Source organism: Clarias gariepinus, chromosome 22 (genome assembly GCF_024256425.1).
Source record: "Clarias gariepinus isolate MV-2021 ecotype Netherlands chromosome 22, CGAR_prim_01v2, whole genome shotgun sequence".
Taxonomy (NCBI): Eukaryota; Metazoa; Chordata; class Actinopteri; order Siluriformes; family Clariidae; genus Clarias; species Clarias gariepinus.
This window is the reverse complement of record NC_071121.1, coordinates 13,729,979-13,757,859: the sequence shown is the minus strand read 5'-3', so window position 1 is coordinate 13,757,859 and position 27,881 is coordinate 13,729,979. Positions and strand designations below refer to the sequence as shown.

The window sequence follows — 27,881 nt, the reverse complement described above, 5'->3', positions numbered from 1 at the left end:
TAATAAAAGATGACAACACTTACAGTACACTAGGATTCAGAAACATTTATTGTACAACAGGAAATAAACAGATCACATCTTTTTCACATACAGGACTCCTGCTACAATGAAGAACCAGCAACTCAACAGATAGAGCTGCATGGTACAGAACAACCCAGCCATTTATCTGAATGGCCACTATCATACTTACATCATTTGAATTAGTTTTTAAAAGCATATGAAAATAAATATTTTACATTGTCTCCATGTTGCCACTTTAGAATATCTTGAAGAAGTCTGAGCGCATGATTTTCTTTAGACATCGCTTTTACGCAGACACATTGATAAACTGATGCTTCATCAACAGGATAAAGAAAAATTTCAACTATTTAAATGTGACAGCAAAGTGCCATTTGGAATTGTTACCAACATACATTCGATGGCTCACACTGTTGTAATAATTTTGTTATCCATGCTTTCTTTCATATTAGGAATCACAATTAGGTGAGGATTTAGATTTAGAGACTGTGGTAAGATGAAGACAATTTCCTTATTAACATAAAGAACATAACATTACTAAACTAGACAACAATTGTGATACGTAAATGTACAAGTAATTAAAATTTAAGCAAATACATTTGACTGACATAATAACCTACACAAAATAGGTCTTATGTTACTCAGCCTCCTTCCACAAATTTAGTAATCCTTCAAAATACAAGTAATTTTACATGAATCTATTTTACATTAAGTTGCTTGTTTTCCGATTGCAAAAATTTAATTCCAGTAAATAATCCTTTTCCTTTGATTAATGTTTTCCTTTGATTGTGTGAAAGAAAAAAATAACATGCTGACACACAGACATGTTAGCTCTCATTCAGGAATCAAATGATGTGCTACAACTTGAAATTATTACTAATGCAACTGAAATCTATTACTTGTAAACTCCCTATATGCCCCTAAAACTAATATATATTTTTTATTTTCCCCAGAGGTATTTATAAATATTTGTCCTCAGTGATCAGTGAGGAAGAACCAACACTTAATAAATGAGAGCAGAGGGCTGAAGTATACAGACCACAGAAGCGTAGTCATGATTGAGTGACATATAATAGTGTGGCAGTAATGATATTACTGTTTACACATGCCCACATGCCAGTGAGGCATCACCCAACCTTATCGTAGACCCCCACCCCACCCCAAACAAACACACATGCGCGCACACACACACACACAACCATGTTTCGCAAAACATTTCAAAACTGCATACCTTCTAAAACTACACACAAAAAAAATTCACCTTGCACAATTCAGTTTCGAAACATTTGTCCTTTCACTATGAGGAAACTACATAATATTGTAATAAATAACTAACATCAGACAGATTATTTATTTGAACATCTAAAAACACAACCACCTACTTTCCCCTCTGTGACCTAAAGACGTGTAAAGAACAAAAAGACATGCGGACTAAGTTATTTCTCACTAATATTTGGGACAATGCAACAATTTTTAAGGTAAAAAAAAATAAAATAAAAATGGACAGCTGTTCTTTCGCAGACATTTACATCGATCAGCCATAACCTTTAACATTAAAAGCACCTAGCTTTTAGGTTCCCCCTGTGCCACCTGGGCAGCTCTGGCCCTTCAGGGCGTGGCTCTATGGTACAACTGGGGTTGTGCTGTGCTGTCTGGCACCAGGAAATTGGCACAAGATTCTTTGTGTGCTGAGGGTTGAGAGGTGGGGCATCTGTGTATCTGGCTTGTTTGTCCAGCACATTCCCGGGATGCTAAGTTGCACTAGGATCTGGGGAATTTGGAGGCTGCGTCAACTTCTTGGTCAACAACCTTTAACTTCTTGTTGCCTGCTAAAGCTTATAATAGGCTTTCTGGTGCCTTTCTATCATTGCCAAAACTGATTTGTGCCAAGTTCTGGGGATGATAACTGGCGGTTTGTGATATATTGGCTTATATATGGCAGGCTGGCCATTACTCCCCACAGGCATTGGTGAGCCTTTTGGTGCACATGATCCTATCACCAGTATACTTGCATAAAATTGCTAATCAGTGTTCTTCAATTCACCTGGCTGTGCTATTAATGTTAGAGATGATCGGTGTATTTGGTGAACTGATTAGTTAACGTCACTGAAAAACACAGCTCACTTACACTGTTATAAAAGTAGAGACATGGACATAGATAACATACAGAGTCAAGAGATACAAAGTCAAAAATGAGTTTACTGTGCTAATACGTCAACAGATGGCACTGTATTTCTATCACAGCAGACATGTGCACACGCGCGCGCACACTTGTCAGGACCATCCAAGGGCATTGCAGTATTATTAATGTAGCTAATTAATGCTACGTCTAGACCTAAATTTAACTCTAATATTTAACTTTAGTATCTGACAGGAAGCTTTTGGCGCTCTTTTGATTTCTAAATAAAACAGTTGGGTAGAAAAAAAAACAAAAACGTTTTCCTCATGGAGAACAGCGCATGAAGTGAAAACTGTTAGATATTCCTATCCTTGAAGGGACATTTGGTCTACAACAAGACATAAAAGCATGTCATTTGCCCGCCCCCACCCACAACACTTGGGTGTAAGGGCTGTGAATTATTATTTTTTTGGCTAAATTGTACAGTAAAACAGATAAACACAGACATTTGCACTAATATGTTCCTTAAGTGGTTAACTATTACTACATTCAGTTAAAATCAATGTAAAAACCCTAAGACATTAAATACTGAAGTTTATCATATTAAGTATTAATTTAGTTATTATTTATGATTCTAGTCTTCAAGTCTAGGTTAATAACTTAAATAAACAGTATATTTGTATGTCCAAGAACAACGAGGACAGTATTTATTCAGAACTATGCATTAGTTCAGGTTGAATGCTATTGAATGCATCGGTCGAATATGAACATCTACATCTACGGAAAAACAAGACGGTGTGTGGGATGCAGATGTACTTTAGAATGTGGTGTCAAACAGACTGCTTTTTGGACTAAAAAAAGGAAAAAAAAACAATTGCAAGGGAAAAACAAAACCTTGCTCCTTTACAAGTATAGAGGTGAGCCTAAGCTTTGAGAGCTTTGCCATTTGACAGCAGATAGACAGACAGCTGTCCACTCCTTCAGCTCTCTCGGCAGTGCCTGGGTGATTGACGCAGGATGGCTCCCTCTGCTGGTCTGGTGTTCTAGAGGAGGGTAAGGCAGGCAGTCGTCTAGTTGAGTCCGGGGTCGGTGCGGTAGCTGGGGTGGTGACCATCTGCTGTGAGTTGAGTGGTTTCTGTAGCTGAGGAAGGCTGCACGCTGATGGGGTCACCTTCTGTGCATGAAGGATGAGACATGGAAAAAGACATGCAGTTACAGCTATTCATTTAAATATATGCTTTTTACTTTTTATTACTAATCTTTGGTAGGTGTCCTAAATAATAAAAGGGGCAACTGCGAACTGCCTTCTACTCAGGCTAGTAGCAGTAACGCAAGGTGCCTTATAGAATTGTAAAGATGGTTAGTCACTCACTTATTCTTTTCCACAGAATCAGTGCCCTCAAAAAACAAACGTAAAAAAACAAACAAAAAAAAAAATCATGATGCATGTCTTCAAAGTAATAAATTCAGCTTTCTTGACTAAAAATAGCATAAATTTGAAATGACCTGTTTGACTATAAATCAATTAATAAATCAATCAATTTTTATTTTTATAGCACCTGTCCACTACCACTAAGTAGTTCCTAAGTGCAAAAAAACAAACAAACAAAAAAAATCCCTTCCAAACATTTTTGTTCGATTGGCTTTAAACCAGTACTAAATGTGTGTGGTTTTGGAACCTGCTTAATCTTTTGCTACTAGGATTCATAAATACAGTTGTAGTCAGAATTACGCAACCTCTATTGCAAATTAAGTTAGAATTTTTATGTTTAAAAAAAGTTATGAAAAACTTTTAGCTGTTTTCAATAAGCAAATCAAAACAAGAACAATTTAAATAGCTCAACACAACTATAACATTAACCTAAGCCAGCTATCCTATGGTAACTGAGGAAAGTAGGCGTGTTCCAACCAACAGTGAGGTTCTATTTGCTCCGCCATCTGCCCATTTATAAATCAACCTGGGTTTAGGCGGAGCAATCTACTGCCAAGATGTCCAGGACCAGAGCTCCCACAGCTGAGCTTCAGAATTACTCGTCAGGAAACCTACAGGTGACATCATGGAGGGCTTGTCCAGTTCTTATACAGTCTGTGTGCACAACACGTTAAACACTCACCACCCTAATACTTCTCATTCTCACGTAATCTAGCTCTTGGGGTCCCACCTCCATCCTTGTAAAAGAGGTTTAATCAGATCCAGCTCAACTCTTTTGCCTTTTTGCCCTGCAGTCAGGAGAATTTGAGCAATTTAATACAGAGCTCAGAATACTGTGAAGTTTCGTGTGTATCCTCCAGTTTCCTTATGCCATCCAAAAACATGCTAGTAGCTGAAATGTTGAGTGTAAATTGCCCCCAAGTTTAAATGAATGCATGTTGTGCAGAGAGAGCATCCCCCAAATTTCTTGTACTCAGTAGAATACTGTATTGTTAATTGAATCAGCTAATATTGGCCTTCATAATATTACTTCCGTCCAGGTTAGGGTCAACAAATTAAAACTGATTAAAAACTACAATTAGTAGTTTGGGCCAGTACTTGTTTTTCCTGTGAACTTTTATTTAAAAAAAAAAAAAAAAAAAAGTCCTATGCACTTGTTTTGTGACCTCACCTCTCTCTTCTGCTTTCATCTCAGCCTCCAGATCCTCAGGGGAGACATAAAAATCAGGATCATGTTCCATAGGAGGTCGTGGTTTACACTTCCCACAGCAGCAGTTACAGCAGCAGCACAGACAGCAGCAGCAGTAGCACCCGGTTGCAATGCCGCAGAAGATGAACAGCGCCTGCAGTTCACAGATGGTATTGAATAAAACATGAAACACAAGTCTTTTCCCAAGAATCTTAAAGAACAAACAAATAAAGAATGTAAGATCTGCTATGATACCTCCAAAAACACACAAACCCTGGCAAATACTATGTAATCTCAATTTAAAATGGCATTTCCCCCCTATATCAATTAGAGTAAAATACATGGAACCAACCAATATTGTTGGAAGAAGTTAAAATCCAAGTTTAATCAAGTTGAAAAAAAAAAGAAATAATATATATATTTTTTATAATTAGTACTTTGTTGTAGAGGATTAGATGACAGCCTGATGTATTTGATGCATGGACTCTATTAATGAAAAACAATAATCTCCTTCAAGCTATATTTTCCTTAAATAGCAGTTGACAGAACAGCTTCGCATGGTAGAGACTTGTCATTACACAAAAAAAAGAACAAATAAATAAAATTGGATTGAAATCTGTTACTCTTTACTAATAGTATTAGCACGATACCCAAATGCCGTTGCTATTTATATTGTGATTGTGCAAGTATCATGATCTTATAAATATCCTAATTCGATCTTACAATTCTAAACAAACTGCACAGATAATTTGCTTCTACCACACAGAATGCTGTGCTGCCTTTCTACCACCTTAAATGCAAATACAGAGGAGTCAGTGGTGATACATTAACTGTCACATAAAAGACTGGTGATATGTAACTGAATAGATTATTTTTCGCCTCCACCCCTAAGTAATCTATCTGTAATGACTCTCTCCAAGTTCTTTTCATGACCTCAGGTGGGAAATTTGTTTTTTATTCACATACTTATCTTTATATATTCCCTAAGAAAAGGACCAGACAAACGTTCCAACAGTATCATGTCCTTGGATAAAAAATAGATTCCAAAATATGATTCATCACTGAATATCACTTTCTCCAATCAGTCAAACTCCATGTTTGCTTCTTGTAACCTTGTTTTCTTCTGTTTAGGTTCAAGCGCTGGTTTTCGTCTGTTAATCCCATTTCATTCAGACAAATTATTACAGTTTTGGTACATTCTGATTGGGATTCAGATTCCTAATCATGCACACTCGTTTTTCTTTCTTGGTTGTTGTTGTTTGCAAGAAATTCCACTTTAAAATTTTTTTTTATAACCTTCCCATTTTGCATATACTTGCACCACATTTTAGACACTAATAACTGGGACCTTACCAACAAATTTGTCCACAATATTAGCTGGAGTTTCTTCTTGTACGAATTCTACAATTCTACAATCGACAACTATTATCAGGGTGAATTTCCGGGTTTGTAAGCATTTTTTTCAGGCTAATTGGTCCTTTTTTCATTATTTGTGGAGGTAATTGTTTTAGAAATGCAAATAAAGTGATTCCATATTTTCCCTAACATTGAATGACTGCATCATTTAGTCCTCTACTTTATGTAAAAAATATGCTATTACATGAAATCATTTAATTTGTTTTAAGTATGTTTCACAAGGTTTGTCTCTCTCTGGGAAAAAAAGAGAAAACACAGAGACTAATTGAAGTCAAAATTTTCCCCCCTTGTAATACCTTGATTCTCATTCATGGTTGGTTGAATGAATTGTGTCATAGTGGGTGAGTCTTCAGCATCACCTAGGTGGATTTTGTCACTGTAATCTGGCAACCCTATGTCAAACTAATCATCAGTGATTTGCAATCCTGGTCCTGGAGGACCCCCTGCACCGTTTAGTGTTTTCCCATCTACCATCACACATGATTTAACTAATCAGCAGCCTTTTTTAAATAGACATGAGAGTGGGAAAATGCGAATATCACACATATTGTGTCTTTCTCCCTTATGATCATGGGAATGTTTGAATGAAGCCACAAGAAAAAAAAAATACGTAAAAGTGAGTTGGGTTTGAATTACCAAGAGACGCTGTTTTTTTATAAAATCTGATGACGCCAGAAATGTTTCGTATCCCATTTTTGAAAAGTGTGGCGATTCCATAATTTCCCGCTGGGGTTGTATACACATCTGCATGCTGTGTGTGTGTGTGTAAATGTGTGCACACTCACTTTGGCCCACCAGCTGGACAGCACAAAATAGGTGTTCACGTTCTCCTCTCCGAACTGCTCAGCCACGTAGAGGCCGAGAGAACCGTACTGGTCGTAGATGTTGCGTTTAGTGGGATCAGTAAGAATGGTATTAGCATTGTTGATCTCCTTAAACTTCTCCGCTGCTTCTGGGTTATCAGGGTTCTTGTCTGGGTGAAACTTCAGAGCTAGTTTCCTTTGATGTGAGCAAGAGATACAGTCAGGTCACTTTGCAACTGAACATGTCTAAAGTGATTTTTTTTTAAATATGATTGTCATGCTTAGGAAATTTGCAATCACCGTAAAAACCTTTGTTCCTTCTTTCTCAACCAACCCTACAATGTTGAAAATAGGGATTCCTCAAATGTGTGGCAATCTCAGACACTTTTTTTTTTATATAGAGAACCTTTACCTCTATATATTTACGAAAAAGTATGAAAAGATTTAATTCGGACTGTAGTGAAGGACACCCCTGTCTACCAACATTAATACTGGCGGGATTCGAACTCTGCTTGCTGCAGTGAGAGCTCTGTCTGCTTACCACTAGACCCCCAAAAAAACATGTTGCTGAGACTACAAGGGGCGTCCAAATCAAACCGGGACTAGTGATGAAAATTCTGGTAAATTAAGGTATGAAACTAATTGTCATTTAAAGAAGATTTCAAGCACAGTACGTTGATGAGATTCTTAGCCACAATAAAACGTGAATGGTGGAAATGTTTTAAAGAACGCTGTATGTGAGTCCCACTGCAGCTGTTCTCATCAAAATTCAGCGAGTGAGCCTCAAAAGTCGACGGATAACTTGTCACAATCTTGAGGAAGATACGCATCTGTCTGTGGGAACTGTACACACAAACATTCACCAAATCCACTTCCACATTGCACATGAAGCAGACATTCGGAACATGTCTCTGGTGAACTGAAAAATTTTTCTACCCTGATGGTATCCAAGCAGTAGTGAAACACTGGGATGAATGCATTAGTGTTGCAGGGGATTATATCGAGAGATTAAAGGAATTTTCCCTCTCATCTGCACAATAAAAGTCATGGTTTAACTTGAATGTTTCTTCCCGTAAATGTGCATACATAACAAAAAGCTTTCCAACTCACGGAAAAGTAATTTGAAAGCTAAAATACACATCACGTTAATATTTCTAAACAAGGTTTAAACAAAGAGGTTACATGACATCCACAGAGACACAGACGGAAACGCACACTGGTGAGTTTCTTACCTGTAGCACTTTTTGATGTCATCTGGTGAGGCGTTCTTAGAAACCCCCAGAACCTGGTATAGTGTTTCCCCAGACGTGGAGAGAGAACGCTGCCTTTGCTGGTCCATCACTTACAAGCGCCCAAATACCATAAACACACTCCTTCTCTCTCACACACATACACTGCTGCCTCTGTTAATAAGAGAAACAAGACAGAAATGAGAGTGGTTATGATGTCAGCCTGTAATGTACGTCCTTATAGTTTAATTACAACGTTCTCATAAACAAGCAGGACGTCTCATCCCCTGACCAGTCCGCATCTACTCAATCAGCGGTTTTCTTTTTGATTCAGCTGCTTCTTGATGATTCAGAGGAAGTTTCAGAATGAGTCACACAACAGTCAAGTGACTCTGCACCTCACTCAGCTCAAGCCCTCAATAACTCACAAAGCTGAATCCCAAATCCCTCCCTAACCCCTAAACAAGGGCACTACACTACATTGTGTGTTTAACAACAGATTCTACACCCTATATAGGGCACTAGCTTTCCATTTTATGCTATTTGTAATTTAACCCTGGAACAGTGAGTGAATTAAAAACCTTGAAATATGAATAATAGTTAACATTACCTGTAGATATTTTTATGAAGTGTAAAGCACAGCATATTCCATAGCATTATCTCATTTTAAATCCAGAAGGAATCACATGTTTGTACATCATATGAGAATTACCACCACGACATACACTTTCCCTTTTCTTACACTACTAATTATGTTGCACATTGCATGTTTACACACATTTGCAAACGACCTACAAGTTGCACGCCTCTGGGACTTTGCACACTGTTTTGCTTGTGACTGGACATTGCAAATTTTTTACACACATGAGGACTAACTGCACCCTGCATAACCATTACACTCTAGTACACTTCTATTTCAATTTAATTTCAAACCTATTTTTAAAATAAGTTGTACATATTGTATATTTTACAGCTTAAGTTTTCTATATTTTTTATTATTTTCTCTCATGCCATATTTTATTTCTTTATTTGAATACTCTATTTCTTTTTTATTTAAATTTTAGGTCGTTAGTGGTCGTATAAGCATTGCACTTCATATCATACTGTGTATGGCTGTGTACTGTATGCGGCAAATAAAATTTGATTTGAATTTGATACTGCTTATGAAAATAATCAACAGAAGAGAAGCTGAAGCAGATCGATTGCTAGGTTACTCTTATCTGTGTGGCAAGGGATCAAGTAATCCAGTAGCTAATTAGGTAACCATAAGGTATTATTTCTGTTGTAATACATCTTGAACGTACTAATAAATGAAAGTACATACAGTAGTAACCTAATGTTGATTAATGGTACTTCTGCCATGCACTGTTGTGACAGACTTCATCATAGTCACATTTCTGCAAAAGTCAATAAAGAGACAGGTATATTCTTCACTTTAGATATCTGTGCTGTAAATGTAATGGCTGACTGGATTAATTGATTAATTATTAGCATGTTTCATTGGTCAAAAACAAAGCCCACCTAGATCAATGTTTTGTTGGTCAAATGTTCAGGAATAAAAAGGTTTATGACAGGCATGAATACAGAAAACATTACTGAAAATATTTATAGAATATATACTACATCTGAGCAGAAGGAGGATTTTTTTTAATTATTTTTTTTATTTTAGCAAAATGTTTGACAATCTCTGCAATAGTGGCTAAATAAATACCCAATATTGCATTGTGTCGTTTGATTTGATTCAATCTTCTGTAACCATTTCATCCCAGGCCGGGCCGTTTGATGTCGTTTCCACTAAGTAGATAAACAAAATCTTTAATTTTCTCTGTGCCCATGTTTAGGGTTAAATATATCCAGACATATGACTCAAACCTGTCACTAATGCCTCCACATCACTATTTATTCAATAAATCTGTATCAAATTAATTTATTCAATAAATATTTTTTACCCTTCTTCACATCTCATTTTTTGAATAGACCAACAGATTAACCTCAGTCAAGTCCTAAAACTCTTTTGCAGTGTTTTTTTTCTGCATTTTTCTGCTGGATAGAAAATGCCATACTGTCCTCTTCAGCAGTGCCGTGTGGAACGCAGACTTTATTTTTTCCAATGCATTCGATAATTAGTCAGGGACCATTTCATTCAGCTCGAATGTAGCAACGAAGAGAACAAATGTAAAGAAAATTTTACAGTAAGAGAAAATGGCAGACACAAAAAAACATTACCGAATGTATTCGTCATCGTTAGCGAATAAAGCTCCAGAACATTTTCATGCACAAAAAACAGCTGATGGAAGAGGAGGTAATTCTCTACACTGGACACGATGCCAGGATTTCTTTTGAAACCCCACACCAGAGTATCTGACCTTCTCAGCATGTGAGAAATTACTCTGAACCATTTAAATCTTATCTAGTCCTTGTCCTCCTTTAGAGATCAGAGCCCATCTTTTGATTCACAAGCTTGGCTTGGCAGCTAGAAAATAATTTTCTTCTGCAAATCCACTCATAATGACTTTATATCTCTGTTCAATAATAGTACAGCAGATGATTTCTGCTATTCTAAGATCGTGAAGAGAGATATTCAGATACAAAAATCAAAATTTATTATTATAATTATTTTTGGTTAAAAAAAGTTCTACACCATTGAAACATTGTTCACCATTTGTCGCTTAAACAAGTCAATTAGATTTTCCCCCTTTCATGAAGACATAAAGGCCTTGTTTACATAGACACTGAAACAGTGCAAAGGAGTAAAACAGAAAGAGTTTAAGGTATGAATAATCTGCAGAGCATTGACTGTGTTAACCTTTTAGGAAAATATAATAATGTTATTATATAACAATTCATTTTGTGTTAGAATTAAAAAAAATTAAATAAGAATAAAAACAAAAACAAATTTAAGACAAGAGTGGCTTTGCTTTTTGTTCCTGGCAATGCTCTTTATCATGCTCTTCATCATCTTTATCATCTGTATCAAGTGCATCGATGGTGCAAGTGTGAAATTTAGTAAAAATAATTAAAATATTTTACATTCCTAGTATCTACTCCATGAGGGGAGCAATAACCCAGTAATAAGGGAAATAAGAGATGGCTTCACTGCCTGCCAAAATGCACTCCATGTGAAAAGTGCGGTCTCTCAGTTCAGTCATTTACTGCCACCACACTGAACAGATGGCTCGTATTTATCAGGCTTTCCAGAGGAAAAGATAGCTTTAGTGTAACATCTGAATACACACGGAGTTATTTCCACGACAGTTCACACACTGCATCTCACTTCACATTGGGACTGGGATTTATAAACCTCACAAAATACCAATAATGTGTTTAAATCATATATATATATATATACTACTAGAGATCAGTTACGTATCATAATTCTTTTGTTTGACATCACCAAAATGACTCCAAAATAAAAAAAAAATTCTGTACATTTTTTACCCTTTGAGTAAAATGTCATTTCTCTATAAACCTACTGGTGTTGTGCTGTAAACTAGTCACATAATGGCAGGGAGTGTGGACGGACCAAAGTATTTATCAAGTGTGTTTCGAATTATAACATCTTAAAAAAAAAAAAAAAATAGTGATACATACAGAAATACAAATCAAATCAGCAACTAGGTATGTAATATTATTCTATTGTGATAATATTTTATTGTGGTTATTCCGATCCCTAGTAACTACTATTTTTACACTATAACTGTCATGCAATTTGGAAGAGTAATTATCAATCATTATACAATACACACTCACAAAAGTAAGCACACCACTCTAATTTCAGCAAACATTTTAGTATATCTTTTTAAAGGTCAATACTATAGAAATTACATTTGGATATATTTTAGTTATTGCGTAGCTTGTATAACATTTAGTATAACATTACTGTCCTCTGAAAATAACTCAACATACAGCCATTATTGTCAAAATAGCTGGAAACAAAAGTGAGTACACCCTAAGTTATAACGGCTGTACATCTTAAACAGTGTAAAGTCACGTCCTATTCGTCATGTTCATGTACAAGTCAAATACAGTATGTCTCCAGACCTGAACCCTATTAAGCACCTGTGGGGCGTCCTTAAGCGTGTTTAACATCAAGCAGATCCGTGATATCATTATGGAGGTGTGGAAGAGGATCCTAGCGACACCATGTGCAGCTCTGGTGAATTCCAACCCCAGGAGGATTAAGCCTGTGCTAGATAACAATGGTGCTCACACAAAATATTGACACATTGGACATAGTTTTGACATGTTTACTTAGGGTGTACTCATTTTCATTGCCAGTTATTTAAAGAATAAAGTCAGACAGTAAATCTGTACTGCTATACGAGCCGCTCTAAAGTATTTCCAATTTTTATTTCCATAGTATTGCCCCATGAGAACATATAGTAAAGTGTTTGCTGAAATGTGAGGGGTGTACTCACTTTTTTGAGATACTGTACGTGTATAAAATATTTACAAACATTTTCTTATCAAATGGAGAAAGCCATTTTTCTTGTCCATCATCCTCTGTGCTGCCGAGGGCTTGGCTCCCTAAGGCTAATCACTCAGTCACAGGGCATTAACGGATTAGTCCTAGTATACCGAGTTATTTTTGTCACCCTTCAATCCCGGAGTGCCTCCTAATGCAAGAAAATGAAATAAGGAAGTCTGAAAGAGAAAGAGAGAAAGAGAGAGAGAGAGAGAGAGAGAGAGAGAGAGAGAGAGAGAGGTTTGATTCTAAAAGTCTGCTACAGTTTATTCTCTTTAGATTTAGAATTAATCACTCGACTTTAATGACATGTTTTAAGTTATTACAGCTGAAGTGGTGATGGCAAACAATTCTTTTAACTAGTGTAATTCCTTACATAAAATTAACACGTCTTGATATTTAGTCAGTCAGTGCTGCAAGGTTCCATTATTGGCAATTTTTGCCAGCAAGATAATTTATGTTTTCCCATATGTACTGTATACTTTATGCTCTCTTTGAGTGCGGGATACACGTCCGTTTTATATAATTATGTGAAGGATGAATACTTTGCTTGTGTATATGAAATACACAGTAGTTTTCTGTTGTATTATACAACAGTTAATTCTGTCCAAGTACAGGTAGCCCCAGACTCTTATGTTACAAATTTCCACCCTGCACCTCCAGGTTCAATTCCCGGCCAGGCTTGATTCCCGTCTCCGTGTGCATGGAGTTTGCATGCTCTTCACATGCTTGGTGGGTTTACTCCGGGTGCTCCGGTTTCCTCCCACAGTCCAAAGGTACGCAGGTTAGGCTAATAGGCGTTGGTTAGGCCCAAATTGCCAGTTGTGTGTGAATAAGTATGAGTGTGCGTGTGTGTGCGTGCCCTTCAATGGACTGGCACCCTGTGATGCCTTCGTAGTGTGATGCCTACAACCGCATTGCAGTCTTCCTCTAGTGATACTGCCTAAATGAAATTTACTCTACTGGGAAAGTACTAGGGAGGTTTAAACCCACAAATATCCTATAAAGAGTTGATCAGACAAACCACCATACTTGAATAGTGTTTAAGCCGTAGTGCATCAAGTAAACTAAAATGTCAGCTGATATTGAGACCGGTCAGCAGTGCAAGTCATTTATTTTTGGATTGAATTAAAATATTTACATGTAATTAAATAAAAAAACATTTAGAAATGCAACTGAGAACAGCACTGCGCTGATTCTAGAATTAAAATATGTAGTAAGATGTATGTTTTTTGCTGGAACTGTTTTATGATTGGTTAGAAGAATTCAGTTTTGACTTACATTGGTTAGAACGTGACAAACTCTGCCAATCCTAGACCACGAAGACAGGACTTAAAGTCAGTAGTTTTTTTAGGCAGTTATGCACCTCATCCGTGGGGAAACAGCAGTGAATTTTGAGAGACAGCAAGCTCTGAGCAGAATGCAGTGTTTGGTGAGTGATGTAAATGTGCAGAGCTAGCAAAAACACCTCAACACTCAGTTTACTCGCCTCGTTGTTTTAAAGGCAACCGTATGCACAATATTCCCGAGGCATGTGTTTACCGCTGTGTTTAACATCACGCCTCTTGTATAAATTACCAGAGTGAAAGCGTCATATTGAAGGGGTCTTATTATCGTCCTTACAGTGCAATTTCTGCGTGAAGGTGGCTAGTCATAACAGCAATAAACTCCAACACACAGTGGGATTTTCCTTTATAATCATCCACTATTTCTATTGCTGTAAAATGAATAACACAAATTTAAAACAAGCAGCAGGTATAAATGGACTAGCAGGGCTGAAGCTGAAGGTATATTCTTAGTATCCACACCAGATTTGCTGTTAAATGTTTTAGAGTGGATTATTTTAGGCTTTCGAAGTGCCAGGCACAACAGCACTACAAACACCTCATACTGAGGCAGAAGTTCTAAAACTATAGATTCATACAACATATTAGTAAAACCAGTGTCAAGTAAGTTCCTACCCCCCTCTTCTCTTTTGATTAGGACTAAATTTGCCAACACATCAGTAGCACAGCTGATACATGCACTCAAGACCCTTCAACACATGTAGTGCTGCCTAACTGTACAGTATACGGCCAGGGGTGATTCTACAGTCTTTGCACGGGGCCATTTCAAACAGCAATCCTCACCATGATCTTATAAATAATAAATGAGTTTGTCAGCCCTCAGGGGCCCACTACCACCCTGGGCCCCAAGCAGTTGTCTGGCTTCAATGTTGAGCAGTACTTTTGAATACAGTTGATGAACACAAACATGGGTCCCCTTTTATGTCTGCTTTCAATCAAGGTTGCTTCCTGATGTCGTCTTAGGGAGTTTTTCCCGTGCCAAAGCTTTTGATGATACTGTGTGACCACGCCCAAAAATATGTCCATTTCCTACTTATGATTTCTTTAATAACTCACCTTAAAGAAACATTCTTTAATTCACTCCTCCTCCAAATGCACCGTTTCTGTGTCTAGGTAAATGAACTACTGTTGAGCCATGAGGTCACAATAGGGGATGAATCTAGTTGGCTTCCTTAAGAACTGGCTGATACAATAATGAAAAAAGACAACAACAGGGAATTTAGAGTCTGAATAAGAAGAGGAGAAAGGAGTGAAGGGGTGGCGGTAATGAGACATCCAGAAAGTTGCATTACTGCCACCCCTACACTCTTTTCTCCTCTTCTTATTCAGACTTTGTAAAACCCATGCCTTCATTTTAGGAAATTTAGGAAAAAACATGGAATTAGGTGGTGTTTCCAAACTTTCGACTGGTAATATATCTATATATATATTGCATGCTTTCTTTCTCACATTTGCGTTCCCTCCTGATCCCTCAATCCATCCCTTTTTTTTGGTCAGCTCTATGGACCAATTAATCCTGTCTAGTCATCTGTATTTCACTCACTTAATTATTAATTTGTAATATATATTATATTAATATTTATTATCTTATGACAAAGTTAGTACATCAATAATAACGTTGTTTTTTTCAGTACGCCCGTGTCACCTGTCTTAGCTCTATTGGATGATTCTCTGTCCTCCTGTCTGCATTGTTCTTTCCTTGTTTACGCGATGCTGCAGCACTCTTTATGTGAGCTGTAAGATGAGAGCTGTGTACCTGGTTGAGCTTCTGCCCTGCTTTGAATCATCTGTTGACTTTCATGTCAGAGCAGCATGAGCGCAAACACTGTTTTTTGACACTCTGTCATTACACACACACACACACACACACACACACACACACACACACACACACACACACACACACACACGTAGACACAAAGGAAACTTCAATAATGAGCTTTTTTTTCATGCATACCCTCTTCCGTGAGTAGTCTGTTAAATAAAAGAGCATGGGGGGCAGTATGTCACTTCTCTTCAATGTCTTTTAATTGCCACAGATATCACTGTCTTTTACCTAGGCTTTTTTTTAGGTTGCGGTGTAAACACATGCATGAAAACAATCATTGACAAATTGTATTCTTAAAGAGATGGTTGGATTTGTGTGCGAGAGAGTGGATATAAGCAATACAAGAACACACTGTTTCACCATGACATCAACTGTTGCCATGGCTATTAACACAGTATGTGGATGTGTAAGGATGGGTAGGGGGTAACAGCCAGAGCTCTGACACATGGCTATATATAGTATCTGAAATTAAATTCATAAAAATATCCTCAAATGAGTAAAATCCAAAATACATTTTAAATATCAGCAACATTTACAACCAATCATTATTATTATTATTATTTATTGAGCGGTAATTGTGCAGATACGCTAGGGTGATTTAATTTTTCTGTGGATTTTCTTTAAATCCAATGACTGAAACACATAATCTAATTAAATAATATATTGTAAAATCTGTACTTTTCTAATACGCTGCCTTTACCATGAACTTCACTGTAACTCTTTATTATCTTGCAGTTCATATTAAACTTGTTATTCTTTATAGCACCAAATGGCATTGCAGTGATGAAAATCAGGAAAAAACAAAGGGCAGCTTTAATGTCTGAATGTAACAAATATTTTGTCAAATTCTCCTTATTTGTTTTTTGTTTAACAAAAGCGTAATGCTTGCTTTCGTTAAACAAAAAACTAACAAGGAGAATTTGACAAAATATTTGTATTTCCATGAACACTGTTTGTGCCAGAAATTTATATTTAAAAACTTAAGCAAGTTACCTAACCCTTAACGTGTAATCGGTTCTGTATAATGACTGACCATGCTTTCAGGAAAAGAAACTAAAATGAATAATAAACAAAAATCATTTCATTATAGTGTGCACTACAACATCTCTACAACATCTAGAATTATAAATGGTTGGAGAAAAGCCTGCTTTGTTCAGGGGCACAGATACAATCCCATTTGCTGCAACAGTGCCAGGGCTTTAAACAACCTAAAATTAAGTGTACGGGCTAAGGTTGTAAATTTTCTTAACCGATAGTCAAGGAAAATCAATAATCAATTAACTGTTAATAATTCATGATAACCAGACGCACATTTACCCATCGGTTTAACAGCTCTAGCGGCACATACACTTTTATTTCATATCAACATTGACCTCCACATGTTAACTTGATGCTGTTTTTAATGTTAATGTAAAAATTTGGCAAAATCATATTTAATTATGTACAGAGCATTGATTCGCTCTCACACAACCGATCTGTGAATAGCCCTGCCACTCTGACTGTACACATGAAGAGTACACATGAACATAGTGCTCTATAAAGTGTTGTAGAACAAAAGTGATGAGTTTTGCGAGAGATTCTTTGGCAAAATGGGAACTGGATTGTAAGCAGGCTGGTTCGATCCAGAGACTGAAAAGGATTTAAAACAAACCTTATTGGTTATTGTGGAAATGTGTGATATCAGCGATCTAGTAAACATACACTTAATGCAAATGCACTGTTCAAACAGTCTGGAACTCTTCATCTCCTTAATTCGCTACTTCCACACACGTACATTTATTTTCTCTACATATTTTCCTCTCAGTACTACTCAGCATCTAGTTGGAGTTCTGTAGGTTGCATCACTGCCACCAATAGATCTCACTCTCCTCAGCTAACACGTCAAGACAAGATCAGAGAAGGAAGCATTAGACTTAATTATTTTATATTAATTTTTAGTTTCTTTATCCTGAAGGCATAGTCAGTCATTATACATAACCCTTTACCTGTTAAGAATAAATGGTCTGGAAAATCGGCTTTAAGAGGCCAGGAAGATGAGGGAGAATGCGACCTACAGTTTGTGGTAATGTAAGTAATCTTCTGGATTCCAACCACCAGTAAACAGTCTGCGCATCATAAATTTAATTCAATTTTGAATTTCTGTGTGTTATTATGCTCCAAGTTGTCTAAAGTAAACATCATCATTGGGCTTGGAGCATAAGCACAGCCTGCGGCACTAACTCATATAGTATCTAAAAGTAGGCTTAGTGATCCTGTTGTGGCTAAACAATGCTGTGTGGTTTTTATCACCAGTTAGCACACTGAACTCATGACATTTTGTCAAATTTCCTGCCGTATCATCTTCCACTTTCATAACACTCAGCTGTGACAGACATGGACAAATCGTAACCTCTTCAGCTATAACCCAGTGAGTGTTAGCCAGTCCCATGATTTCATTGCTGTAACCCAAACGGACTAGGCCTGAAAGTGGTAGCTACAGTAACGTAATGAAATATTTTTACATTTTTACGTGTATACAATTGTGGTTGTGCCCTTTGACCAAAAGAAATCACCAACATTTTGGCTATGAGAAGTAAAAGTGTCTGAATTTGCATTCTGCTGACATGTTTAAGAACAGTTAATGTTTCTATATTGTGCTTTTTATGCTCAGTGTTATCACTGCTTCCAGATACCTAAACATCCAAAAAGAGGTGTATTGCCCAGAGCTTATCTCCTGTTTTTAAAAAGTTTATCTGTTATTCACACACAAACGAATCATCCTGGTTTAAACAAAAAACATGTAAACAAATAGACAAACAAACAGACGCTTTACCATCAACCAGATTCCTCAGCGGTTAATGTATGTAGTGCAGCAGGTGATGGGATTTTAGAATTTAAATGCAATAATTTTTAAACACACACACCCATGGAAAGCTTTTGTTTTTATAAATATCCACAAGGCGCAGGGTTGTTCTTTGTTGTCAATTTAAAAAAAAAACTTCTCCCATATGGCAACTGATTTATCCATGCTTGATTCAGTCCAATCTGTTCAAAATATTGACCAAACTAACAGAATGAATATATCATGTTTCAACATCTGAGGTTTGTGCTGAGGTAAAAGAGGTACTGTATCCAGGTTTGATGCTCCTTATAAATACGAAAGGAAACAAAGTTGTGACTTTGGATTGACATTCATTTCTTTGCTAGACTACTCACTTATTATTAGTGGCATTGCAACTGCAATGCACCGCTAAGATTTAGTTTATTCTAAGGACATGGTTAAAATTCAAATGTCACAGAAATCAGCACGTATATTTGGCTCGGGCTCATCAACACCAGCTCTTCTCCAGCTGTGTTCCCACTTCCTGCCAGAGAGCATCTGTCTTCCTGATTGCACGTCCTCGACACATTCTCACTCCTTGCCTTCATCTCAGCCATTATTCACCACCTTAATCCTAGTCTATTCGCAGAGTTTGAAAACTAGAAAACAGAAAGGACAAAGACTCTCATACTGTTAGCAGCCATGAAGCCCTTCTAACAATAAGTAAGTCTACTTATGATCATAGCACAGATTTATATAAGGGAATAATCCAATTATTCATGAAAGCCACACCACGGTTCTACTGTATTAAAATTTAAATCACAGCCTGCACAGACAAACTTTAACAGGGTTACTGTTGGTCAATAATGTTCTACACCGTCATTTAATGTCATTCATTTATTGCATTATATATTGTATACTGTATACGCACACCTTTCAAAAGTATAGGAACAGCAATGGCTTTGCTTTACACTGCTTTACATTCAGGTTTGAAATCAAAAGTTTAACTACTATTATTTTGTGTTAAACTACTTACAACTTTACGTCCTGTGTTTAAGCCCTCCCACTCAGTGAAATCACCAAGAAAGTATTACAAGTCTTCATTTGAAGAAGATTTGAGAATAGAAAGATAAAAACCAAGCCACAAGACATAAATCATAAATTCCGGAGATTAGAGAAACATTCTCTAGAGACTTCAATCCATGATCCTGACCAGAATAAATCAGTTTTTAATAAACACCAAAATATACCAACAAAACTATATAAAAAATGTTTTCTTCTTAGATAGCTACATAGGTTTTTTCCCCCATTTAGAGGGGACCTGGTGTGCAAAATTTACTTTTTGTTTTACTGTTTTCATTTTTGCATTAGCCGGGGCTCAAACTAGTCTATTAGATTTTTACCCTATTGTGACATCATATACTGTAAGAAGATACCATGCCAGGCTTGTTTAACACTAATGTCATTTACATAGAAAAAAATATTATCATACTTTTTTTGTGTTGGTTCAGTGTCTAAGGGTTAATGCATTAATTAGATAATAACAGATACGTTTTGGGGACGCTCTGAGACCTGTATTAACTTGTTATTTCTAATATGAATAGAAAATATAATAAACTAAAGACTAATGAACATGAGGAAAACAACTATTACCTTACTCCTAACACCAAACATACCTCATGTTGAACATTATGCTAAAAACGAGAGGTTTCTCCCTCTTGTGGCAAGCACTGATGGCCTAGTCAACACCCTCATTACATCTTGCATTGACTACTGTGACGATATTTTTTTTGGCATCCCCAACAAGCATTTACAGCAGTTACAGGATTTTGCAGCCAGAACTATTATGCAGTCAGAAACATCGGAACATCTCTGTTAATTCAGCTTCACGGACTCCCGGTATCTTATCATGCTCATTTTAAAAATCTTATTGACGTTTAAAGCTTTACATAACATTCCTCCGATGTACCTGACTGAACTCATGATGTCCCTGCTTGATCTGCCTCAGCTGGCCTTCTATCAGTACCAGGCTGTATCTTACCACAATGGACTCTAAAGCGTTCTCTAGAGGGGGGCCAAGGCTCTGGAACGAACTCCCTCTTAACATTCGACACTGTTTAATCCATCTAAAACAGCTGCCAATTCTCATCTCTTTGGTTTAGCATAGCAGCTTTAGCGTCTACTTTTTTTTCCACTCATATTAATCACTTAACTGACTTCTACATATGGATTGTCAACTCTTACTGATTGATACATTTTATTTTATGTTATACTAGAGGGCTACCCACGGCTCCGCGCACATGCAGATCCTGACGCCTGCGTGCTACCATTACCTGAGAATAGAGTGTGTGGTCAATTCTGCTGCCGCTGCTCCAGTTACTCGGCAGATACATTACTACCTCAAAGCATCAGTCTCCGATGATGTTACGTTTAATGTCACGGTTAGGGGCAGCCTGCTACACCGGTCACCATTGACAGGCCAAACAAGATCTGAAATACAACTTTTTTTTTAATATATATCAACCTTGGTGGCACGATGGCATAGGTGTTGGCACAATGGCATAGAACCTCCAGGGTTGAGGTTTCAATTTTCGCTTCAGGTCTGTATGCATGGAGATTGCATGTTCTCTCTTCTGGGTGCTCTGGTTTCCTCCCACAGTCCAGATAAGGCTAATTGGCATTCACACATTTCCTCTTTATGTGTGAGTGTATGTCTGTCTGTCTGTGTGTGTGTGCGCGCGCGTGTGTATATACTCTCCGATAGATTGGCACCCTATCCAGGGTGTATCTGCCTCGTGTGACAGACGACCCTGTATATGAATACTTAATTCTGTTTATTGTTTATTTTATTTATTTATTTTGTTCTTACTTCTTATTAATTGATTGTCTGAGGTTTTTGCCTTTTACCTTCAATGTAAAGTGTCCCTGGGTGGTTGAAAGGCGCTTATAAATGTATTATATCATTATTATTATTATCATCATTATTAAGTAAGACTAGTATATTTTAGAAAATTGTGTTTATGCGTATCCGGGCTGTTTCTGTACAGGCTATCTATAAGAGATGACGGTGAATATCCTACAAACAAAAGAAAACTGCAGTGTACACAAACCACAGCCCTTAAACACCCTGAACACACACATACACACATACAAGTCTGAAGATTGTAGTAGGACTCCAATCAGTTTTCAATAGTATTCTTCGTGGAAAAAAAAAAATAATAATAAACATCAAAATGATAAAGATTTGGCCTAAAATATCATGAGGGTGAATAGACTTTTGTGTAGGAATTTATTTAAAGTTAAACTGGAAATGAAAGCAGATGAGAGACTGACACTGTCCAATGAATCATGTTAATAAACACCGTATTTAAAACCCTAACACATGACTATTCTTGGCTAAATTAAGCATTTCTAGTGTTCATATGAATATCCATCAATAACCAGATATTAATAAACGTCTTAAATATTCGAGGACACGCTGGACATGTCTTATATTTTACGTATTCACAGGGTTTAACCGCCCGGCTGGATTTAGAGCCCTTAATCCGTCTCACACACCGTCCGAGTTCCAAACGACCCCTCTGCTCCCTACACCAGCGCACTGCACATTGCCATGGACCAGCAGTTTTACCTTCATGTCCAGTGTACACTGTTTAAAAACGCTCAGTAATTTGTGATCCACCCCTACCACTCACTCACACAACCGTCGGCTAGCAGCAGTTTAGTTTACACGGCTAGCTGTCAGCGCTGCTCCATAATCCAACCCTAGCACAAATGCTACAGCTAGCTAGTGAAGCTCCAGGATTTGAGACGCGGTAAGCTAACTACAATCAGCGCGCAGTGTCCTACCTTCAGAAGAAAGATGAGGAAACTTTTACAGAGGGCGTCAGTGCGCTGTTGGAAACACTTTCTCCGGGATTTCTGTTCCGTGTTGCAGGAGACGTTATTCAGACATTCACGCGCCGGAGATCAGGAACGCTTCACCTCGCTTTGGAAAAAGGACTCGGAGACTGACGTCACGAGCGGAAACACAACGAGGGAATCCGTTTTCGTTATGACGAAAGCCTGTGTGGCATCACGTGACCTGTCTCACCATCCCATCGCCTTCTAGATTTCCAAATAAAAACGAGCGGACAAAAGTCCCTCATCAGCTGTGCAAGCAGAGACCGACCACACACACACAAACACACACAAACACACACACGGGCTGGGCACAGTTTTCAGTGATTAAACTGTAAACTTTCTTTAATTAAATGCAATTGGAATTAATAAAAACATGCAATTGTATCTATTTAAGTGAACATGATTTAAGTAATATTATTTAAAATTCATAAAAAAAAAAAATTGTAAATATGATGTATATTTCTTAGTACTATACTTCTTAGTGCTAACCAGCAGGCGGCATCCACTTACACCATCGCTGTAGACACTCTGTAGTCTGATCCGGGGTTTCTGTAACTATGAGCTTGTACAGTTTTCACATAGAAGACGCTGCCTAATATTACAGTCTGTGATGAACACCTGTCACACTCTCAACAGTTTGACAAAAGTTGATGATTATGCTGCCTACCGGTACATTCAGTGAGGAACGCCTGTGACACACCTGTGACGGTACTATCTGTGTTAACACCTCCGGCCACCAAAAACAAACAGAATTAATGTTTTATAAATATGTGAAATAATATATGTAATTTAGGCGGCACGGTGGCTTAGTGGTTAGCATTATTGACTCCAGGGTCTGGGTTTGATTCCTGGCCAGGTTACATTCCCATCTCTGTGTGTGGAGTTTGCATATTCTCCATGTGCTTGGTGGGTTGCTCCTGGGTACTCCGGTTTTCTCCAAAGACATGCAGATTAGGCTAAATGGCATTCCCAAACTGTCTGTCGTGTGTGTATGTGTGTGCCCTTAAATGGATTGGCACCCTGTCCAGGGTGTAACTTGCCTCATGCCTTAAGTTTCCTGGGTTAGACTACTGGCCCCCCGTGACCCTGTATACAGAATTAGGTGGTATAGACATTCACATTATTCATTCACCCATTTTTTATACTTCTTACCCTTTACAGGATCACAGGAGGTCTAAAGCCTATCCCATGGGATTTGGGGCACAGGGCAGAGCCAAACCCTGGACGAGTTGCCAATCCAATACTGGGCACACAAGCACACACATTACTGCCAATCTGGAAATGCCAGTTATCCTAATCTGCATGTCATTGGGCTGAGGGAGGAAACCAGAATACACGGAGGAAGCCCACCAAGCACGGGTAGATCATGCAAACCACGGATGCAGATCCAAAGAATTGAACCCTCGACTCTGGAGGTGGGAGGCCACATTGCTGAACAGGGGGTAAAACTGCAGCCATCACAGGAGACTTTAGGCAGGAGGTACACCCTGGGCAGTTTGCTAATCAATTACACAAACACCCACCCACACACACACACACACACACACACACACACACACACAAAGAGTGTTGTTTCCACTTATAGTTTTAGAATAAATTGTTTGCAACATTTTTTTAACATTATTACATTCGTGATTATAATAATAGAAATAAATGTTTGCACCATTTTTCTTTTCAGATTGAAATATACCAATATTTAAGCATGCTTTGAAGTAAACACTCCAAAAAAAAAAAATTTGATCAGCAATGGCATGATGACCACCTAGCTAATATTAAGAAGGTCTCCCCATTGCTACCAAAACAGTGATACACTTTGTGTTCTGACATCTTTTTTACTACAAACCATAATTTTTTTGGATTGTGTAAAGCTGCTTTGTGACAATGACAATTGTAAAAAGCACTATACAAATAAAATTGAATTGGAATATTAAATCCTATGCATTAATAATCAATTCATATATGAAGGAAGGCGAGTGAATATTTTTGGAAATATAGTGGATATAGGACCATCTGTAGTCCAAGTAGGGGCTATTCGGGAACACCAATTAGCAGGTGGACCCAGGTGGTGCGAGGTGACAGTGCTAACCAATGCTGCCTATAGTTCTCATATTATATTATAGCTCTTTTTATTATAGATGAGAACGTTATAATAAAGAAAACTATAATATAATAGTTACATATAGTTACATTGTAATATAATAATACAATAGTTAGTTAATGCATAACACCCCGGACCATTAAATATAAAGTATAAGAACCCTGCCCTAGAATGCTCAATATGATGTGAATTTGAAGCATCTGGCAACACTGGCAATCTCGTTCGTCAGGAAGTCGCGCGAGATGAAAGTCTTTGTGGCCGTGCTCGCCTGCACTACGAGCTGCTGTTCAGCAGTAACAGTATCAGGTAAAATTTACTGACGGTCACTTTATAAACACGCTCACTGTGCTAGTCTTGTTGTAGCAGGGTTAACGCTACGTGTTTCGGCTGGTTAGCCGTCGGTAGTTATAGTGATATTAGACTGGTTAGGGCGAGAGAATGCGCTTGTGTTGTGTGTTGTTTTGCTGGACGTGAAGGCTTCAGTGTTGTGGTTTTAGGGAAGGCCTGAATAATCAGAGTGATGGTCATGCTCAGCTCACTGCATACTTTACATTTCATACTAAAGAAGATGTGTGATAAGTGCTTATTGGATGCATATTAGAGCTTAATTATATTATGATTGTAGTAGTATTCAGTATAATGACATGATTTGAATCTGATTAAAAGGTCAGCAATGTACTGTTAGTACTTACATTTATGAGATGCTGCAGCTGTGTTCTGCTCTAAGGGATGTTACCAAGATCTAATCCGTGTGACTTAAAAGCTCCAAGGCTGCTGATCCAAAGTTTATTCTCTTGCTTGTTTACATGTTTATTTAATTAACACAACTTGTTTACTCCTCAAGACTCTTAATGATGAGTTATGCCGAAAAGCCCGAGGACATAACTCGAGAGGAATGGATGGAAAAGCTCAACAACGTCCACGTTCAGCGGGCGGACATGAATCGGCTCATCATGAACTACCTGGTGACAGGTGCTCTGGGTTGTTTTTTTTTATTTGCTTGATATTTATTGTCCTGAAAAGCTACTACCATGTATGCTTACTGTTTTGTGTTTATTTTCTTTTAGAGGGTTTTAAGGAGGCGGCAGAGAAGTTCCGCCTGGAATCAGGAATTGAGCCGAGCGTCGATTTGGACTCGCTAGATGAGAGGATCAAGATCAGAGAGATGATTCTGAAGGGCCAGATTCAGGAGGCCATTGCGCTGATCAACAGTCTGCATCCTGAACTTCTAGATACTAATCGCTACCTATACTTCCATCTCCAGGTAAAAAAAAACATATGTGTGAACTATGGAAATGCATTGAGTAAACACTGCCGTTACATTGTAATTGTAAAGTTTGCATCCACAATGACAGAAATAACTGCTGGTTTTACTATATTTTGGGTGCTTTCTTTAAATTGATGAGATTTTTTGTGTGTCTGTGTGTAAATTAAACACCTCCTTCTGTGTCTTTGCAGCAGCAGCACCTGATCGAGTTGATCCGCCTGCGGGAGACTGAGGCGGCGCTAGAGTTCGCGCAGACGCAGCTGGCAGAGCAGGGCGAGGAGAGTAGAGAGTGTCTGTCTGAGATGGAGCGCACGCTGGCGTTGCTGGCCTTTGATAACCCAGAGGAGTCGCCGTTTGGAGATCTCCTCAACATGATGCAGAGACAGAAGGTGATTTCAAATATTTAATCGTGGTTCTCAATGTAAAATCTGAAAATAACAATGCATGGATTGTAATGACCATGTGAATAAAAGGGGTTCTTTGGAAAGTTCCAGACATTAATAACCATTAGCATTTATTTTTCTTTCAATAATGTTGCTTGTTAATAAAAATATAACGTCTGTGCCGTTTGTTCTTCCTGTGTTTGTCCTGGCCTGGCTGTGTAATATTGTAACTGTACTATAAAATAAGATGGTGGGGGTGGTGGTGGTTATGTAACTAAAAAATTATGAAGTTAAAATGATTATGATAACATAATCAAAACCAGTTGTGCTTCCTAAAGGGAAGGAAATTGCTTTTTTTATTTTAGGAAACATTTTGTAAGGCCACAAACTGCATTATGGATGTAATCACTGATTTCTTTCCCTCTTTCTTTTAAAACAATGTATAGGTCTCGGAGGTCACCCAAAGTCTGTTTATTAATTAATTAGCTGAAATATTCTTCAAAAAACAAGTTTTTTTTTTTACATTGTTTCATGATGTTTTAGTGTTTATGTAAATCATTTCATTGTGTTCTAAGGTACATGTGACAAATGAATAATGAGTAATTATAATATTAATAATAATCATTATAATAATAATAATAATAATAATAATAATAATAATTAGTATTGCTATTATTAAATACTAATGAGCTACTTTTGGGCCATGCCCTGCCAGAGATTGTCAGAGCTGATCAAAAAGCTAAAAGAGGAGGGAGTCTTCATATTTGACTTGTTTAAGCCTTGACCAATACAGAAGTTTAAAAAAGGTCTAAAGCAGGAAATGTTTATTTTACTCACTTTTTTTTGTTTGTACACCAACACATAAGAGACGCATCCGAATCACTAAAAAGCATATTTTTCATATGATGTCCCTTTTTTAGTGTTGAGACATATAAGTGTGGTGTGTGTATTTCTTATAAGGTATTGTGCGTACTGGTTGATACTAATTCACTACGTGTGTATGAACAGGTGTGGAGTGAAGTCAACCAGGCTGTCTTGGACTACGAGAACCGAGAGTCGACGCCCAAACTGGCGAAACTCCTAAAGCTTCTGTTGTGGGCTCAGAATGAACTGGACCAGAAGAAAGTCAAGTACCCTAAAATGACTGATCTGAGCAAGGGCACTATTGAGGACCCCAAATAGAGACGAACACGAAGCCTGCTCAGTGTAACTTTGTGTGGGAAATAAAGTGGACATTTTTGCCTCCCCTTTCACTATTTATATTCAGTCAGTGACTGATTTCTTTTGTTGTTTTTTTTCTGTTTAGCACAATTATAGTTGTTATTGCTTATCAGAGACTTTTTTGCATTAAATAGGTTGTGCAAATGCGAATGTTTGTAATTCAAATCTGTTTTATGGCCAAAACAGGAAAACTTTGAAACACAGAGACAAATGTTATGATTTTTTTATTTGGCACAGATTACTGAGTTGACTTTTAGATAATATGTTCTGAAGGGAATTGCTGTTCTGTCTACTCTATTCACAACTATTCAGAAATATTACTGGAGATATTTTTTGACAGAATTATGTCCTACACCTCATCGTC

The 27,881-nt window shown here is 37.5% G+C and overlaps 2 protein-coding genes across 3 annotated transcripts; one reads left to right on the top strand and one right to left on the bottom strand.

Moving 5' to 3' along the window:
- Window positions 1-30: 30 nt before the first annotated feature.
- On the bottom strand, window positions 31-22,674 carry dnajc5ab (DnaJ (Hsp40) homolog, subfamily C, member 5ab). 2 transcript variants are annotated; one of them, XM_053482941.1, is made up of 5 exons: window positions 22,495-22,674; window positions 8,210-8,380; window positions 6,960-7,173; window positions 4,741-4,912; window positions 31-3,308 (listed from the first exon to the last, which is right to left on the bottom strand). In XM_053482941.1, exons 2-5 carry the CDS (start codon window positions 8,314-8,316, stop codon window positions 3,208-3,210), a joined length of 594 nt encoding a protein of 197 aa, XP_053338916.1. In that variant the 5' UTR covers window positions 8,317-8,380; window positions 22,495-22,674; the 3' UTR covers window positions 31-3,207. The 2 variants fall into 2 exon arrangements, with proteins under 2 accessions (XP_053338916.1, XP_053338915.1); XM_053482940.1 differs by having other exon boundaries at window positions 31-3,311; window positions 22,495-22,672.
- A 2,215-nt stretch (window positions 22,675-24,889) lies between these two features.
- Window positions 24,890-27,554, top strand: gid8b (GID complex subunit 8 homolog b (S. cerevisiae)). The gene is made up of 5 exons (XM_053482931.1): window positions 24,890-24,952; window positions 25,491-25,618; window positions 25,714-25,910; window positions 26,105-26,302; window positions 27,305-27,554. Exons 2-5 carry the CDS (start codon window positions 25,498-25,500, stop codon window positions 27,476-27,478), a joined length of 690 nt encoding a protein of 229 aa, XP_053338906.1. The 5' UTR covers window positions 24,890-24,952; window positions 25,491-25,497; the 3' UTR covers window positions 27,479-27,554.
- Window positions 27,555-27,881: the final 327 nt, after the last annotated feature.